The following is an 18237-nucleotide window of genomic DNA, read 5'->3' as shown; positions in this document are numbered from 1 at the left end:
GATAAGCTGCGTATTCAACACTATATCAGAAAGAGCATGGTGAATGACGTCCTGCGACAAGTGATACCTGCAGATCGTAAGCATGTTTGTTCCCCACTCTGTTGTTGATTTTGTTTCCCCCACTCACTTCCTTTAATTTCGCTTCTTGAAATCATTCCTTGATCTATTATCTTCTTCTCAAAATGATACCTCATTACTTACTCTTTCATGTTATATATTTAACTGTTATCAAGAATGGATTCCGAGGACTACGTCGTTGAAATGTCAGGATGCCTAAGCATCTCAACAGATTACTGTCAAAAGAAAAGCTCATATTCAGTATGGCTTTGTCAAAACAAAGAAGGTTACTTTAAGTATCGATTTGAATTTGCGCCTAGAATCCATCAGCCGCCAAGCAATACATCAGTTATGGACCTTTTCGGAACTCTGGATCGACAGCTCACTTGAGTACCCTCCATCAATAAAATAAAGATGACCAAAGATGGGTATGGATGATCTTATTCAGTATACATACCGATTTTTTTGCCATTCTTTGGATGAGTCACGGAAAAGGCGACCGACTATTTACAATTCCCTCCACAGCTGTAAAGTATCCAAACTCACCATCCCTCTTCACAAAGCCTGTCGTACAGACCATCTGGTCTCTATGGTTCCTAAGAACGCGGATATGCGTATATGGAGTACTCAGGCACTCTGAGAGCATTGCAGGGATGGAACCCATGAATGCATATTAATATCAATTTCACCTCGTCCGAGCGCCCTTTTTTTTGATGAAGTGATACTAGACATTCATAAACAAAGATAAGAGTTGACATTCATAAATAATATGCAAGTGATACTAACACAAGGATCGGCACTCATAAATAAGATGCAAGTGATACTAACGCAAAAACCGAGCCGCACATGTCCTTACAAGGCAAAGCATTAAAGTTTTCTAACGAAGCAAGAGCAGTCGTGATAAAGCCATGGTCTCCGGCTCGTCTTTTTTTATTTTCTTAAATTCTTACTTTCTTGAGTTTTGGGGAGGAGGGTGGAGTGGTCAAAGTTTGAGCATACTTGTATTGATCGGTGTTTCTTACATTGAGGTTATATATCAGTTCTACAAGGCCTTCAACCAAATCCCTCATATACTCTCGTATCTCTAAGGAAGTAATCAGTAACTTCTTTACCTTTCTGAAAGATTTGTCATCAAGTTGTCGTGGCATCGATTGTGGCGTTTCTCGATGAAGATACATGAAACGCCCTCCAAAGTGCTTCAAAGTTATGAATTGAATTCTTAATCCAGAGACAAGGAACCCAAACACCTCAACTTTTTCACGAGCTGTCTGTTGTTGAATACCATTTAAACAGGTCTCAGTACATGCATAATCATGCATATCTTTCAGTGACTTGGCAGTTTTCAATCCATCAGATAGGACCTTCGTTCCATAGGATCCTTCATCTTTTTTGCCTCCTTCAACAGCTCCGATCTCGAGGAGTGAGGCTTCTTTGCAATAAAAGATTGCATCAACCTTGTGGCCACTCGATTGTCGGTCATTTAGAGTGCGTGTAGCGTTTTTTCTGCAGGCGGATGCAAGAGATGAGACCTCACCTTCCTTGATCTTGAATAATCCGCTGTTCTTGATAAGGGCTCGGAAAAAAGCACCTCATAGTTTGAAGTAATCTCTTTCTGACAATGATCGCTCCAATTCAAAGCAGGATCCGTTATCTTCATAGAAGTTGTAAATTGAAGTCATGAAATCAAATATCATTTTGTTGAATGCAATGAGCTCTTTTTCTTCCACGCCTTCAATTGATGCGATCTTGATATCAGCTCCATTGCGAGTTGCTTCGTAAATTGATTGCACAGTTTCGTATCCAAGAACGATGTCGGTCTTCCATTTTGGAATGTCGTATCTTTTTGGATTGATCTGCTCGATGGCGCTGCTGCATTACTCCAATGTCTTGTTCCTTTGAAAATAATCGCAATAAGTCGTCTTGAGAGTCCCATACAAAGGAGTGAGTACAATGCTGCTTTCTTAAAGTTCTACCATACTCGCGTATGGCTTTGTCAAAAACAATTCCACTCGGCAGGTCCATAGAGGGTCCTTCATATGATTCGTAGTTATTATTAAATGCCTCCAACATAGCGTCAAGTGTGGATGAGGAAAGCGTTGATGCGGTTACAGCACTCGTGGCACTCAAAATGCTGGTATCGGTATCACTGGCCATCTGATCTCCATCTAATTAAGTTATTATCTGTATTAGTTTCTATTATTCATGTCAACTTCTAAACTTCTCATTTCCGATATTATTTTTATATATATTACCAGCAGGTACTGAACATAGATCCATAACCCATCTTTTGGTCATCTTCATTTTGTTGATGGAGGCGTACTCAAGGTGAGCTGTCGATCCAGAGTTCCGAAAAAGGTCCATAAGCTGATTGTATTGCTTGGCGGCTGCTGATGGATTTCTAGACGCAAACTCAAATCGATACTTAAAGTAACCTTCTTTGGTCCAATCTTCATAATCAATGAAGTATTTCGACCCTGGATAGCGTCTCATGGCTTCATGCAATTTTTCAAGTTTCAGTTGCTGAGTCCGAATCTAAGATTTATTGAAAGTAATGGTTAGTAAATTGAATAGCATGACATTACCATGCAATGTGAGTTGCGCTTGACACTACACAGATCACGGATTTTGAGTGAGGACCGTTACACGCTCCACCCGCGGTCGAGATAATGAGCCCACATTGTCACCCACGCAACCTGGCACAAAGCGCAACATGTCACCCCCCATTAAGCTCGAACATCCTGCCAAACTATCTACTCTACTGCATCGAAATGCACCATTACCTTTTGAGACTCATCATTTAATAGTGAATCAGACATGAGAAGGGAATGATGGATGGATAGAAGGATATAATGGATACTTGATGTAGGGCGAGAGTGATACAAGAGTAAAATAAATTTTTTAGAGAAAAATAATTAATCTATTTGACAACCCTGGCTTTTTTTAGAAAAAAAGAAAAGATAAAAGAGAACAACTATAGGTGATGAATGGTGCATATCGCAGGGTGAGTGTGTTTATGTGAAGATTCTTTTTCGCAAATGAAATGTAAAAAGAAAAGAGAGTTGAGTGTGTGTGTGTGAAAAAGAGAGGTATTTGTGCAAAAAAAAGACGTATGACTGACTTGTTGCCCCTCCCTCGCAGCATACACACATACACTTTCAGTTACAATCACCCTCTGAACGCGTTATCTCTTTACATTTTAAATACTTACTTTATACTCATTCGTTTAATATTACAATCCATTTTACCAACTGAACTATTCTCAAAAAGGGTTAACGGCCGAGTTGCTTGCCGAAATTTTGCCAGCAGGTCACATTCTGTCCAATCCTGATCTTAAATAACAAATGGAAATAGACCTTTCTTTATCCCTTTCACTCCAATCATGATTTTCAAAAGTTGTTTCATGCATCAATATAGATCGCAGTAGAGAACTGAAAACCTTTTTTTTTTTTTTTTTTTTTGATGACAGAATGAAAGCCTTGGTTGGTTCTTGTCAGGCAGAACTTTACTCATATGAGCACTCGCGCAGTATCTACTCAATAGAGCGGCGTGAATTTATGATAAATGGTGACATCAAAGGTGGCAACGGTCAAGTCAGTTCACTCGTGTTCAGCTTGCAGCCGTCCGCTGAACACAGCTGTGCCATCAAAGCAGAAAGAATGAGCGTTGATAGACTAATGCCACAGAATTATTTGTATTTCCGCCATGACGCCCTCGGTCAGATGTTCGCTATTTTCTGGTTGGTCAAAACATTTACACGGCAGAAAAGGGAAGCAGACATTGTCCACCTTGGTAAAATTAACCTTTTAATGAGTATGCAAAGAGCTATTGAGTCAAATATAATGAGTAGTACAAAATAGTGCATTGTATAGACATATAAGAAAAAAAAAGGAAAAATAAAAAGGAAAAAAAAAAGGAAAAGAAAAAAAAAAGGAAAAGAAAAAAGAAAAAGAAAACGGCATAGCGGAAATTGAAAATCGATAATAAGCGCACCTGTGATATCATTTGTCAATTTTCATATGCTTACAAGGTGGAGAAAGCGAGTGTTAATATGCCTGTGCTCTGAATCTCGTCCATTTACTTTAGCTCGCTGTCTAAATAGATATTTCTTTCTTTGTTGCACCACCTTAGCATGCAGAGAGAGCAATGTGGCTCGTGCTCTGATTGCAGCCTAATATTGTTGTTTATATGATCTTGCAGATCTTGAAGACGGAAGACGGAATGTTAGCAGTGCTTTTCCCCACCTCCACCCATGAGTGCTTTCTCTTTTCCCTCTTGTATGCATATGAAAAATGACGGATGATATCATGTATTGCGCATATTATCCATTTTCAAATTCCGCTACGCCGCTTTTTTTTCTTTTTTTCTTTTTTTCCTTTTTTTTGGCCGCTCTAGAGCTCTAGAGCGTACAAAAAGCAAGATGCTTGATATATTCATTATTCAGTCAATACTCTGAAATCGCAAATTGGTTTCACTTATCATTTTTCCTGCGCGACTTCAAAAACCACTCATCATTCATCCATTCGTCCTTTACACGCGAGTGCTTTCGATAATAAATAGACTTTTTTTTTCTTTTCTTTTCTTTTCTTTTCTTTCTTTCCCTTTTTCTCTCTTCTTTCCAGTTCAGCCTCATCGACCAACATGAAAGGTAAGCAACACTCCACAAATATTCACCCTTACTAAAGTCCTAACTCTCTCACCTTATGTGCACTGTACTTGTTCTGACTTTTCATTCCCTGTCTATCTCTCTTTCTCTCTCTTTCACACCACTGTTAGACCACAAATGATACAAACTTCTAGCCAGATACAGAGCAGAGCTAGGAAACACTCTGAACAACTCAACAGCAAACTACAGACCAGAAAAAGCAAAAAAAGCCTCACCTGGTCATTCACAGAAGAGCCCTCGCCGCTGTCATCAAGTAAGTATATAGATTATGTATGCCTTCGCTTTGTCTTGCTTGTGATTGTCCCTACCATCAAATAAGCTTAGCATACTTACAAAGTTATCTTCGTTCTTTTTTTTCGTCTTCCTCCTTCTAGCTGTAATAGGGGCCACTAGCCCTAGGCTCATGGCGACGATTGTCCCAAAGACTGCAATGGGCCCATGCAGTGCTTATCGAAATGGGGCGAAAGCGGAGCTGTAAGTACAATTTCTTTTAGAGTACATGTCGTGACTTTCTGTCTGTACTCTGCTGTGCTCTGATTACCAAATATTCTAACCACGCGTGTTTTTTTTTGTCTTCTTCCCTTAAAGGCTCATCCGCTTGGGCTCTAGCCCGCCGGGCCCTCCTCGGGCCATCCTCCCCGCCTGCCCGCCGATCCCCTTCGCGACCCCTCCGTCAAGCCCTCGCAACTCCTTGAAGGGGGATCATTGTAGTAGCTCTAGAGAGGCCTCTAGCCTCTGGACCTTACTTTGATCCGAGTGCCTTGGGGATTTCGCGTAGGTAACAGATGACACACAGTTGTGGTCATCCAAGTATGGTAAGTCAGTAGCAGTGGCCTGTTTACTAGGCCTATAGAGCTCGAGTCTCGGCCCTCAAGGAGGTCCCCCTCCAGCAGGATCAGGATCAGGACCAGGATCAGGATCAGGTGTTATCAAGGCCTGATAACACCTCAGGTAAGTATACATGCGCATACATAGCAAGGAGCATATTAACTTGATTCTACCATTGCTTTTGTTCTCTCTGTTTAGGTGGGATCTTGGCAACTCGGAGCTCTATAGTGTTTAGTAAATAGTTATTGTTACTGACACCATACTTAGATCACCCCAATTAGCGAAGCTGCACCAGGCGCCTGGCTGTAGTGTGTAGTGCATGGCGTAGAGGCGTCATGTTGTGTGACCTGTTTACCTGCCGTCTGAACCAAAGGTACTCTGGTCATAGTAGGGCTTCATAGGCTAGTCGTTCGATAGACTATTGCAATGAGACCTCTGCTTGGAGAAGCGAGAGCAAGGGTCATAAGGGGAGTAGAGGGCCTTGAGGCATAAAACTAGATCGAAGAGCGCCATGCTTCGAATGCGGCTTGGAGCGCAGGGCCAACAGAAAGCAGACAGCAGCCGAGGGCCGAAAGCCAATAGTCAAGAGCCAGCAGTCAGCAGTCAACACCCAACATCCAATAGCAGAAAAAAAAAAAAAAAAGAAGCAAATAACCAAAACACAAAACAAAGAACACAAAACAAAGAACAAAAAAAAAAAGATAAAAAAAAAATAAAACCAAACACAGAGTAAAGAACAAAAAAGATGAGGAAAAAAAAAAAGAAATAACTCAAAAAAAAACACTAAAGTCAAAGAGCCTCAGCCAAAGCTATAACAGGCAATGGACTTTTGCTTGGAGAAGCGACCTACGGTCCATGGAGGAAAGCAGAAGGCCTGGGAAAGAGCATCAGACCGAGGTAGAGCGCCTGGAGAAATAGCCTCAGAGCTAATAACCAACAGCCAACAGCCAACAGCCAACAGCCAACAGCCAACAGCCAACAGTTAACAGCCAACGGTCATATAAAAACCCCAAAAAACCAAAAAAAAAAAAAAAAAACAAAAAAAAAAAAAAACTTCAAATGAAAATAAAAAAAAAAAAATAAAAACTTCAAAAGAAAAAAAAAAAAAAAAAAAAAAAAAAAACCCCGAAGCCAGAAGCCAGAAGCCAGAAGCCAGAAGCCAAAGTCAGAAGCCCAGAATCCAAAAGTCCAAATGCCAGAAGCCAAATGCCAGAAGTCGGAAGTCAAAAGATCGAAGCCAGAAGCCAAAAGTCAGAAGCCAGAACCCAGAAGCCAAATGCCAGAACCCAGAACCCAGAAGTCAAAAGCCAGAAGCCAGGAACCCAAAAGTCAGAAACCAAAAATTAGCAGATAGCAGTCACATCACTGCAAAAAAAAAAAAAAAAAAAAAAAAGCCAACCAGCTCACTCCACTCAACCAAAAGAAACCTCATTGAAAACCAGCCAAGGCCCAAAGTCGGTAGACGGTTGGCTCAGCCATAGCAGCTAGAGACTGCCTCAGCAAAATTAAAGACAGAAAACCTTAGTCAAAGCAATCGAAGGCAGCCAGGCAACCACAATTAATCAAACACAGTTTGCTGCAATCAAGGAAATCAAAGACTACCAAAGCCAAAGTCGACCAAGGGCAACCTATAAGAGTCCCGATAATCAAAGGCAGTCAACCAAGGGAAGCTAACCCAAAGCCAGGCCACTAGGGCCAGTCAACCAAGGTTTCCAAGGCCAGTTAGCCAAGGCGCCATCAAAGAATATGCTAAAAAGCAACATCAAAAGAATCCAAGCCGACTAGGAAATGTTCGGTTTCATGCAAACGTACCATGGGCATCGCCACTCTTGGGCCAGGATGCAGCTTGGAAACCACAGCATAGTAAACAATTAACAATAAATATTAAAAGGCAAGATCAGACACAATGATCTTTGTCTTTTGTCTGAAAATGTGATGGATCTATGACTATTGTGAATGCGAAATAGGAATAGAATGTTGGTAGCGATAATCAATAGTAAAGCCAATGGATTAAGCTGTGCCAGCTATCGGTAGCAAGCTACTCGGTAATACATAGCTGGTTATATACTTACATTCACTCATCCACGGCCTTGAAGAGCAACCCAATCAAGCACATGAATACCTTAGTGGAGTTGTGGACGTGTATTGTTACAGGCGCTTACCGTGTTACAGTGCGTTCACATTTGCACTGTCTGTGGCCTCATTGACTACAGCAGTTAGTAAAGGAGACCATCTTCTTTATCCTCTTCTTCTATTCTCTTTCTTCACTCTTAACAAGAGATGGGATAGACTATGTGGGGATTATACTTTGGCAGATTGCCGTTTTTCCAGAGTTTGATAGAAGATAGCACATGACAATCCTCAAGATACCTCTGCGCCTTTTAATTTTAATTTCTATATTTTCATGCAAGACAATATGGAATATATAAAGATTAGTGATTAGCATTTATAGCTTCTTTGTTTGAAGGCGAAATAAAGTTAGGATCAGGATTGGACAGACTGTGACCGTGCTCGGAAGATCGTGTTGACTCCTTGGCTTGGTTGGAGAATAGCTCAGTTGGTAACATATTTTTAATTTCCTTTATAGCTATCGATTTTTTATACTTTGGTTCTATTTGTGTTGTCGATACGATATTTTACAGCGACGCAAAGGAAACTGAGGCATCCTGCTGCCAAATGTAAATATATAATATGATAGCTATCATTCTCCACAATAAAGAAGTCATTGTGGGTGGGTGGGTTGTAATATTAAACGAATGAGTATAAAGTAAGTATTGAAAATCTAAAGAGATAACGCGTTCAGAGGGGAACGCCGCAATGTCATTTATTTTCCGCCATGACACCTTCAGTAGATGTTTGTTTGCCTCTTTTTTCTGGTTGGTCAGAGTCCATTTTGAATCTGGAATGTTCAACAGCAGACAAGGGACACAGACATTGTCCCTTGTCTGCCTTTATTCAAATTCAAAATGGACTCTGACCAACCAGAAAAAAGTGTCAAAACATCTACAATCATGGTGCGAGCCGGTATTATCCTTCATGTACATTTTTAATTTATCCCTATTTTGCCCTTCTTTTATATAGTACTCCTTTGATGACAGTGAACAATAATGTGGAGAAATACCAGTGACAAAAGATGGCCAAGCGCATGGTATAGCATAAGAGGGCTCATAAAGCCGTTGCTCGTGGAAATGTTGATACTGTTGATACCCACGTGTATGCCATGTCGTTTGTGTATATCGTGGAACTGTGCTTTAGCAATTTTTGTTCGAACAGACTTTCCTTTTTTTTAATTTTCGGAACGCCAAGGAGATATACAACACGTCATTCCCTCGACACGGTTGGATGTCTTTTATTGGTCGATACATAAACGTGATAAAAACAAATGGAAATAGACCTTACTTTACCCCTTTCACTCCAATCATGGTTTTCAAAAGTTGTTTTCATGCATCAATATAAGCCGCAGTAGAGAACTCTTTAATCTTATTTGTTGAGGGCAAAAAAATGAAAGCCTTTCATTTTGGATGACCGAATGAAAGCCCTGGTTGGTTCTTGTCAGGTAGAACTTTGCTCACATGAGCACTCGCGCAGTATCTACTCAATAGAGCGGCGTGAATTTATGATAAACGATGACATCAAAGGTGGCAACGGTCAAGTCAGTTCACTCGTGTTCAGCTTGCAGCCGTCCGCTGAACACAGCTGTGCCATCAAAGCAGAAAGAATGAACGTTGATAGTCTGGATGTAACTGAAAGTGTATGTGTGTATGCTGTGGGAGAGGGGCAACAAGTCAGTCATACGTCTTTTTTTTTGTATAAATACCTCTCCTTTTCACACATACACACTCAACTCTCTTTTCTTTTTACATTTCATTTGCGAAAAAGCATCTGCACATAAACACACTCTATTCATATCTCATATCTCTTTTTTCCCATTGAATAAACACCATCCTGCGTTCTGCACCATTCATCACCTATAGTCATTCTCTTTTATTTTTTTTTAAAAAGCCCTTGTCCCCATAATCAGCTCGTCCTTTAACAGTACTCACTTATCAGCACGACTCAGCAGCGAGTCAACTATCGATCCACAAATATAAGGTACGACTACATGTAATAAGCATAACAACACCGTTTCCGAGATGTGATGTTACCAACTTTGCCACCACTTTACATCATTGTGCATTATTTTGTCTCTTATGTTACCGAGAAGAAAAGTGCAAGGTGTTGAAGTTATCATATTGAAATCTAAAGCCTAAAGGCTTGGGAGCATCAAGACGCGTCTCATTGAAAACTGAAATAAAGAAAATCTAACTTTTGTTTAATTCTATTGGCATTTCCATAGCATCTGTCACCTCTATCAAAGGGGTCGCTATTGACCTATTGTTTGGGTTTATGTTCATCACAAGGCTCATGCCCCTGCAACACACCCTAGCAGAGCAACTGTAGCAATGAGCGGCGAGGACCATATTCTGGCAGAGGGAGCCAAGACTCCGTCGCGTAAAACTAAGACTAAATCACACAGTAAGTTTATTTACATCTTTTTATTTCCTTTTGTGATGTTCATAATAGGAAATGTACCGTTCGATACCATTTAGTTATCCAGTATTCCAATGCTCACCCATAGAGTGCTCATTCTTTTTATTTATTATTACTATTTTCGTTGATTATTAAAATGGTTTGTGGTGATTCTGCAGGCACTCCAGTCCAGCAGCGACGTAGCGATAGAATTCGCACGAAGATGGCTGCAATTATTAAAGATGGTAAGCATTATATATATATAGATACACTGAAAGAAATTCACGATAGACAATAGACTGACGTTGATGTTTTCCTTTTCTTTTCTTTTCTTTTTTTTTCTTTAATAAAGTGGGGGACTCAATCACACCCCCACATAGGTCTTATATTCACTCCAAGTTCCCATCACATATGGGACTTCTCGGTACCTCTGCGTCTCCGAGAGGAGTCGAATTAGACCAATATAAAAGAAGGCTTCAGTTTAAGAGCGGTACGCGAAGCAACCTGACGCTGACAGACGCATATAGGAACTTTGAAAGGGATGTCAAAGTCCAAGAGTTCCATGCGGATCAGCGGGGCAAACGCAACAGTGCCCATTTAAAAAACCGTGGTTGTAAGTTATCTATCTATTTGTTTTCTTCAATTCTATTTATTTATTTATTTATTTGGAGAATGGAAAAGAAATGGGTATTAACTGTATATCTAATCTCATTTTGTAAATGATAATAAATATTATTCCAAAAGTGGTCGTGGCTGCTGGCTCCAAAGCCCGACAAACCAGCGTAACCGCTACGCAAACTGAAGCCAGGCCAGCCAAAGTACAGGCTGCTCCACACCATACTTTGCGACCAGGTGTGGGACAGGGCTCTGTACTAGAGTCGAATCCAGAGGTGGGCACCCTGGCCGAAACCACCCTGGAGAGACGCAGGAGGCAATATAACCAAATCAGGTCCCGCCATATTGCCTCCAATTATACCAGTTGGGAAGAGCGGGACCAACACTGGCGAGCCAAAAGATTAGCAAGCTACAAAGCTTTATCTAAGGCCGCCAGAGAGACCGCAGTGTTCAAGAAGCGAAACTGTAAGCAGCTTTAAAAGACGCAAATAACATAAGGAGTTGGATATTTTCAAAATGGAACATTGATTATTCTAACCATCTGTTTTAACTATACAATAGTGGACATTTGCGGATGGGGAAACTCGCGAAAAAATCTCGGCAACTACCTCAGTATTTGCTGGGATTATAATTCAGACCTGGATGAAGACAAAGACCAGGCTCTTCCAGAGCGTGCTCCATCCACTCTTCAATATCGCAACGCTGCCGGAACAGTTGTTGAGTCCGGCGTGATCTATCATCCGCAGACTATTGTCGACGGAGATAATGATCACCTGAATGGATACTGTTTCACAGTCCAGTCAGAGCTTGCCTTGAAGTTTGAAGCAGCACAGCGGGTCTTGTTTCAACAGGCGAGTGACCTCATTCAGGGCTCCTTCTTCCAATACAATATGGACCTGTCTTTGGATTCCAGTCTTGATGACGGATTCACCATTGATATTTTTGTGTCGTCGGCCCCTTCAAAGGATTTGGCCGACATCACAGTCCGAGGGGTGACGCAGTTCATCTTTATGAAGTCGTACATTTATGTCGACAAGATCTGCGTCGCACAAAAATATCAGAAAATGGGAATCGGGGCTTTTTTGATGGATAGGATCCTCAAAATCGCCCAGAAGCGGAACAAAGACATTCTCTTGTACGCACTTGGTCCTGTTATAGGTGCGTACAAGAGATGGGGGTTCGAATATTGTAAAGAGTGGCCGCCAATCCCCAAGGACGTTGGCGCGGTCATGCGGAAGCGTATCCGCACAGAAGGAGTCAAAGACGAATATGTCGGCCTGGAGTGGGATGGTACAGGCTTCTCTTAGGTCGCAGAGAGCCCAATCCACTTCCAGGCCAGCACGATACCCTTCGTCTTTTACCATAGTCCTTGGTTTTTGTTATATTTTCGCCATGTATTTTTTATATATTTATTTGCTTATTTTCGCTATGTACCATCATTATTAGAATCATCATCATCCTCATTAGAATATCATAAGCATTGTCAATGGCATTAATTACTCAGTGTATTTAATAAACATTATTAATTTATTATTTTGTATTAAAAAAAAAAAAAAAAAAAAAAAAAAAAAAGCATCTTTCAGCACCAAAGTTGACTCAGACCCTACTTACACTTCATCTAATCTATTGCCTAGTTCATTCAAACCATTGAGAGGGAGCCCACTAATCTTACGAACGGGGCACCTCCATGCACACAGAGAGTGGAAAAAGACACTTCTCATAAACTATTTCATGGATCAAGTAATGATTAGCAGGAACGTAAGAAGTGCCTGCGGCTATTACCACCAAGCCCTGCTGCACTTAATCCATTTAATGTATCGACTGTAAATGCTCTAGAAGAGATGTTTAAGTGCATCATGACTGCCGCAAGCGCGTCTACTCAACCCTCGTCGTTGTCGTTATCGTCATCGCTGGGTAATAATAGTAGGAGTAATGGTAGTTAAAGGCTTTTATCAAAGTACAATGAGGAGGAAAGTAGCAATATAGCACAAAAGCAAGGTACTATTGCCTCATCTCATCCACAGCTAAAATATCAAAAACCAGCCACGGCCACAATTTGCACTGAGAATGTTGATTTTTTCTCGTTCCCGAAAATATTATTTAAAAATATCCTGCGGCAATATCCGGCGTGGATGTAGCCAAGACATCATCATCGAGCTTGCCTGACGCTTTCTAAATGTAGTGACGGAATAATTAGTATACTAATTCCTTGAAGTTCAGGGCATCAACCACAATTGTGTTTAATCTGCTTTTCCATTCAGGCATGTCCCAAAGCTTTGCCAAGCTTAGGCTCTTAAAGATCATTTTTGGTAACATAAAAACTGCACGATAACATCCACCATTGTGTTTTTTGGTTTTGAATTGGATACCGCTCTTTAAGCAGATGCACGGTATACCAACTGCCTCAAACTTTGCAGCCTGCTCGTCACCTAAAACGACCAGTGGCCTGATAACCACTAAAATATCGTTTGGCCACAAAAGTAATGGAAGAGAGTAGATCAAGGTCTTACCCCATCCTGCGTCAGCTATAAGAATATAGTCCTCACGTTTGCCGATCTTGTTCACGACCTCCAACTCTTCTCGTTTCGGATAAAACTTGAAGGTATTGAAACATCTCTGCGATACATCTACAAGAAGGTGTTAATAACCTTCCGGAGCACCCTTGTTTGAGGTTGCGGATAATGGACGTAAAGATTTTGTCATCCTTTCCTCCTCGCGCAATTTCCACGCGCACCTTTTTAACGTCATTAACCTTGCATACGTACATGTACAACAGCTTTTTTTATTTCTCATCAGCATTTAATCGATCCTCTCTTTCTATTGATTATTTTTTAATCACTCGCATCTTCCACTCTTGAGCTTGACTCATACTTTTAATCATCGTCGTTTCTTTCTCTCTCTATCCATTCATGCAATCATTATCGCTCCTTTCCCTTTCAGTTTACTGTGCTATCTATTTTTTAAGATTCTTGTCCTCTCTTCCTTATTGTTGCTTCTACTGTTATCCTTTCTCTATCTTTTTCTCATACATATAGCTATTCCATCATCCTTGCGCTCATTCTTTTCTTTTACAATGTTTAATATATTGAACTATTCGATATTTCTTATTGTCATTAAAGGTAATGGTCGTAAACTATTCATCTATCTATGAGTATGACAGTTCATGTCACGTCGTTTTATTAGCAGGGAGCTTGTTCGATAAATAAGTGAGGCTGTATGGGCCTTTTCGGGGGAAAACATGCTGTATGCTGAGTCTGTTGCGTGCGCTACAGTGGCCTGAAATACTTGTACAATAGCCTATGACCATCGCAATACTACAGCGCAATAACGTTGTGGTGTCCTTGCTTTTGGGTTCTCATTGTATGGATCATGCTATATTGAATAGTTGCTAACCATTAGAGTGCTTTATTTTAGTATTATGTCATCTCAGACATTTCAGACGCCTATATCCAAGATATTCACTGCTTCACGTAAAGGACCTAAATATTTTCTCTCGAAGAGAGCTAGAGATGCTGATGCAAAGGAATATGTTATTTTCTACAAAATTTTTCAATACGTAATCCTGCCAGAGCTGCCAAAGAATGGAATGAATTTATGAGGGAGGAGACTTGAGAATTGTGATTCCTCAGATTAGAAGGATTATGCTATGATCGCACCGCGGTTGACAAGAAACATGGTCGTGATTTGGTCATAAGAAGAGAGCGGTGGTGCATGTGGCATAGGTAATTATTCAGGCTTTGGATTCTATTTGTTATTATTATGTAATAAGCTACGGGTGATGATAATAATGTTTATGATGGTTAGAACCTGATATTGACGATAGCACTACCAATAAAGGCAGAATCAACAATGAAAACAACCCTCCACCTCAGATACTTCTGATTCCAATCAACCACCACCAAAAAATGTATCCAAATTTAAACGAAGTGACTCAACAAATTTGGCAAAACGGAGGAAGCAATCATTCACGATAAATGTTAAGGAACCCTCTACTATGAATGACACAATTGATGATTGGTTTGAGATATCTGATCCATCTCAAGCTTCCAATGTAAGAGTTGCCTTCAGGACATTCCAGACAACTTCTCGTAAACTTGTTCTACCTAGTCACGATAAATCTTCATTGGTTTCAGAAGCCTTGTAAGTCCTTTTTATTGCTGAATTAGTCCAAATTGAATAATTAGGAAAACCAATTTTTTTTTTTTTTTTTGCTATTAGATCTCTAAATGGTATTTGGCGGGTTGATAAAGCCTCTTTAGGTCTAGTTCGAACTGAACATTTGCAATATCTAGAATCTTTGAGATCAATATATACTCCTGCTCCTGATCGTGACCTGTTGTTGCTTTGTTTTAATGTTCAGTCAAAGTTGCAGCGTCCTCAATCAGAAACGCAATTGATGGACTATATGCTATATGCAGGAGCTTTATGGGCTTTATGGAAAAAATATTGAGAAGAAACTAGCAGTATGCATTCTTCAGCGACTGTAAGTAAGCCTACTTAATTGAATTCTTGTAAAGTGGCATCACTTTTTTTAAATCAGTGTTCTATTTCTATTTAAACAGTATGATGATTCTTCCAGCAAACTATCAGCCTGGGGAGGAACATGGGGAAACAGTCTTTATCCTTACTCATGCCCAATGTTTTCTATATAGATGTTCTATTTGGCCAAAGAAGCTGCTTTCCTGTATCACACAATATTGAACATGATTCGGGGAATTCAACGAAATCAGAACATGATCATGGCCTTAGATCAGATCCCTACATTAGTGTCCCGTGTTCAGTCTTTTCAAGTTTCTTTAATTCAGATATAGTAGGTCTTTTTTGGGAAGGTCAAGCCTCCAGAGAAGGACCGTCGCAAATGTATAAGGATTAAAGATTTCTGGAAACTCGTCAGAATGGCAAAGGATGAGATTAATTCCTATGATTCCAAGGGAGTTGTTAGGTCCATGGTGATATTAATTCAAGTGTCTGGATTCCAAATCGAAATGTTTTTAATGGAAATGGACCCAAATGAAGGAGTTTATGTTCTGCACAAAGCCGCTTTGGGTTTTCTACCGAGGTCCATATCTGATATACATATCTGGGATAGATATTAGATATTATTTCAATTTTCACGCATGCAAGGGTAAAGTGCTCAACTACTTGGAGTCACTGGTTGTTTTTGGTCTTTTTCTAACTTCAGCCCTTGTCAGTTTAGGTATTCTTGCAAGGATTTCAGGATAAGCTCAATGGAAATAGACCGTATACCATGGCCTGAGTGCTGAGTTAACTTACAGCAAGTAAGATAAATGGCACAATCTTATTTCAAGCTTAGTTGGCATTGTGGGCCATGGCCATTGGCCTAAGCTTGCTTCAGAATTCTAGAGGCTGGTTATGGATTTAGAAAACTAGGAGACGCTACTTGGCTAGACAGCCACAATAAAGGAATGAGAGGAATACCACGGCTTCTGTGGCGCTGCCAACTAGAACAAATTGTCAGCACCATCGTAGTGACTCTGAGCAGACTTTAGGGAATAAATGATCCCAGATTCCCCAAGACTCTCCTTTATTTGTTACTATTTATGCTTCTTCTGTTCCTAAGATCCAAACTCTTTGAAGTGAGTGCTGACAGTCAGGGCAGAGATCACACTGGCATTTTGAATTTCACTCTCTATAAGAAGTAAGTAATGAAAAATGAGAAGAGCATAAAATTAAAAAAAAAAAAAAAAATTAATGAGAAAGTAGAAAAGAACTAAAAAGATTAAAAATGTAAGAAATAAAGAGAACGTAAAAATGGTAATAAAAAGATAATTGACTCTCGTTTCTGTTGCATTTAGATGGAGATTGCATATCAAGAAGAATAAACATTTGTTTGGTTCCGTTAATGATAGTCCTAGAGCTGGCGTGGAAAGTGCAAAAACAGATAGAGAGATGCTGCAACATCATTGTCTGGTCTTTATCCTCGTAGCCATGGTCCATATGTGTGACCTCTTTTTATTCCTTCTGACCGAGAAAAAACTAAAAATAAAATAAATAAAATCTAGCGTTCGCTCTGATCTACTCTCTATCTTCTTTTTTCTCGCTCAGGAACACATCCAGCGTATTGAAGTTCCAAATGAGCGAGTATGACACTTCTGATCCAATTATACACTCTCTCCAGAGCCAGCTGGCTACACTCACCAGCCGGCTTGAGGCTCTCTCGACTAGCTCTGAATCCAGTCGATCGAACCCCTACTTGGTTCCAAAAGAACCAGCTTACGAAATTACACCTGACGACTCCATTCTCGTCCACTACCCAGCAATGGACGGGAAAGATTTTTTCAAACATAAATCTGGAAACCGTGCAGACGATCTTGCATATGCAACAGAAATGGCTAAAGAGATGCAGTCTTTTGCCAAAAACACAACCCAAACCTATTCTGCACCCAAATCGGCACTCATTGACTGGCCCGACTCTTCCTCTCACCACAGTTCCATGGACAAAACAATCTCACGCTATCAATCACGATTGGCAAACCTTACAAGACCACTTGATCAATTTGCCACGGAAATGTTTTCCTACGAAGTTGACCCTGCGGTCGCACAAGCGTGTTTACAGCTCGCACAGACAATGCGTGAACATATTGCACGCCTTGCACAGCAAATGTCAAGCGACAGGGAGGACCTTGTTTACCAAGCGCACAAAATTTCAGTCACCAAGGACACAGTTGATCCACCAATTGTCTCTACTTCAGACTTCATTGAAGCCAGCAAATTGGCAAAGAGTGTTCGTCAGGCTACTAACCCGACAAGACAACGGGCGTACAACAGGAGGACTCAAAACCGGAGTTTCTTTAGCGCAAATACTTACAGACCCACTTCTAATTCTAGCCAATCTCATCCATCGGGTCAAACTCAGACCGCCCACTATCAAAATGACAATGGTTCTTTTTTTGGGCGAGGCCAAAATCCAAGGAGAGGGGGACGAGGCCGAGGCCGAGGCTACCAAACCCCTCAATCCAACCAGACAAGTCAGGCACAGACTGCAGGCCAGCAGTAGGTGGCCGTTTACAGATTTACAGAGAAGCATGGGCTCTCATAACCGACAACGAATGGGTCAAGTCGGTCGTCTCCGAGGGATTCAAAATCCCTTTCCACAAACGGCCACCGATATCCAGTTCAACAGCGTACCAAGCTCGAGTAGCAGCGGAGGAAGAGAAGGCGATCGATCAAGAGGTAATCGCACTCTTAGCCAAAAGAGCAATAGAGGTCGCTTCGGGCCCTGGTTTCAAGAGCCGAATATTCACTATCCCCAAGAAAACCGGGGACATTCGTCCAGTCTTAAATCTAAGACCGTTGAATGCCTACGTCTCAGAGCGGCACTTCAAAATGGAGACGATGACGACAGTATGCGCAATGTTACAGAAGAACGACTTTATGACAAGCATCGACCTATCAGACGCATTTCTTCACGTACTAATCCATCCAGATTATCGTCATTATCTACAGTTCCAATGGAAGAACCGGAAATTTCAATTCCGTACACTTCCCTTCGGGCTCTCACTCTCTCCGCTAGTGTTCACCAAAGTTCTCAAGCCTTTCCTCAA

The 18237-nt window shown here is 40.8% G+C and overlaps 3 protein-coding genes across 3 annotated transcripts; 2 read left to right on the top strand and 1 right to left on the bottom strand.

The window, feature by feature from the left end:
• Positions 1-995: 995 nt before the first annotated feature.
• On the bottom strand, positions 996-2873 carry BCR41DRAFT_402599 (hypothetical protein; the record flags this gene model as incomplete). The annotated part of the gene is made up of 5 exons (XM_022029323.1): positions 996-1560; positions 1675-1926; positions 2036-2222; positions 2310-2589; positions 2838-2873. 5 exons carry the CDS (start codon positions 2871-2873, stop codon positions 996-998), a joined length of 1320 nt encoding a protein of 439 aa, XP_021875133.1.
• Positions 2874-9990: 7117 nt separating this feature from the next.
• Positions 9991-11979, top strand: BCR41DRAFT_402596 (hypothetical protein; the record flags this gene model as incomplete). Its single annotated transcript, XM_022029322.1, has 5 exons — positions 9991-10063; positions 10237-10302; positions 10410-10670; positions 10802-11137; positions 11234-11979. The coding sequence occupies 5 exons, from the start codon at positions 9991-9993 to the stop codon at positions 11977-11979; spliced, it is 1482 nt and encodes a 493-aa protein (XP_021875132.1).
• Positions 11980-14666: 2687 nt separating this feature from the next.
• BCR41DRAFT_402594 (hypothetical protein) lies at positions 14667-17690 on the top strand (the record flags this gene model as incomplete). The annotated part of the gene is made up of 2 exons (XM_022029321.1): positions 14667-14812; positions 16739-17690. 2 exons carry the CDS (start codon positions 14667-14669, stop codon positions 17688-17690), a joined length of 1098 nt encoding a protein of 365 aa, XP_021875131.1.
• Between the last annotated feature and the right edge of the window lie 547 nt (positions 17691-18237).

The sequence above is a fragment of the Lobosporangium transversale genome (genome assembly GCF_002105155.1).
Source record: "Lobosporangium transversale strain NRRL 3116 chromosome Unknown BCR41scaffold_99, whole genome shotgun sequence".
Taxonomy (NCBI): domain Eukaryota; kingdom Fungi; phylum Mortierellomycota; class Mortierellomycetes; order Mortierellales; family Mortierellaceae; genus Lobosporangium; species Lobosporangium transversale.
This window is presented reverse-complemented; position numbering and strand designations above follow the sequence as displayed.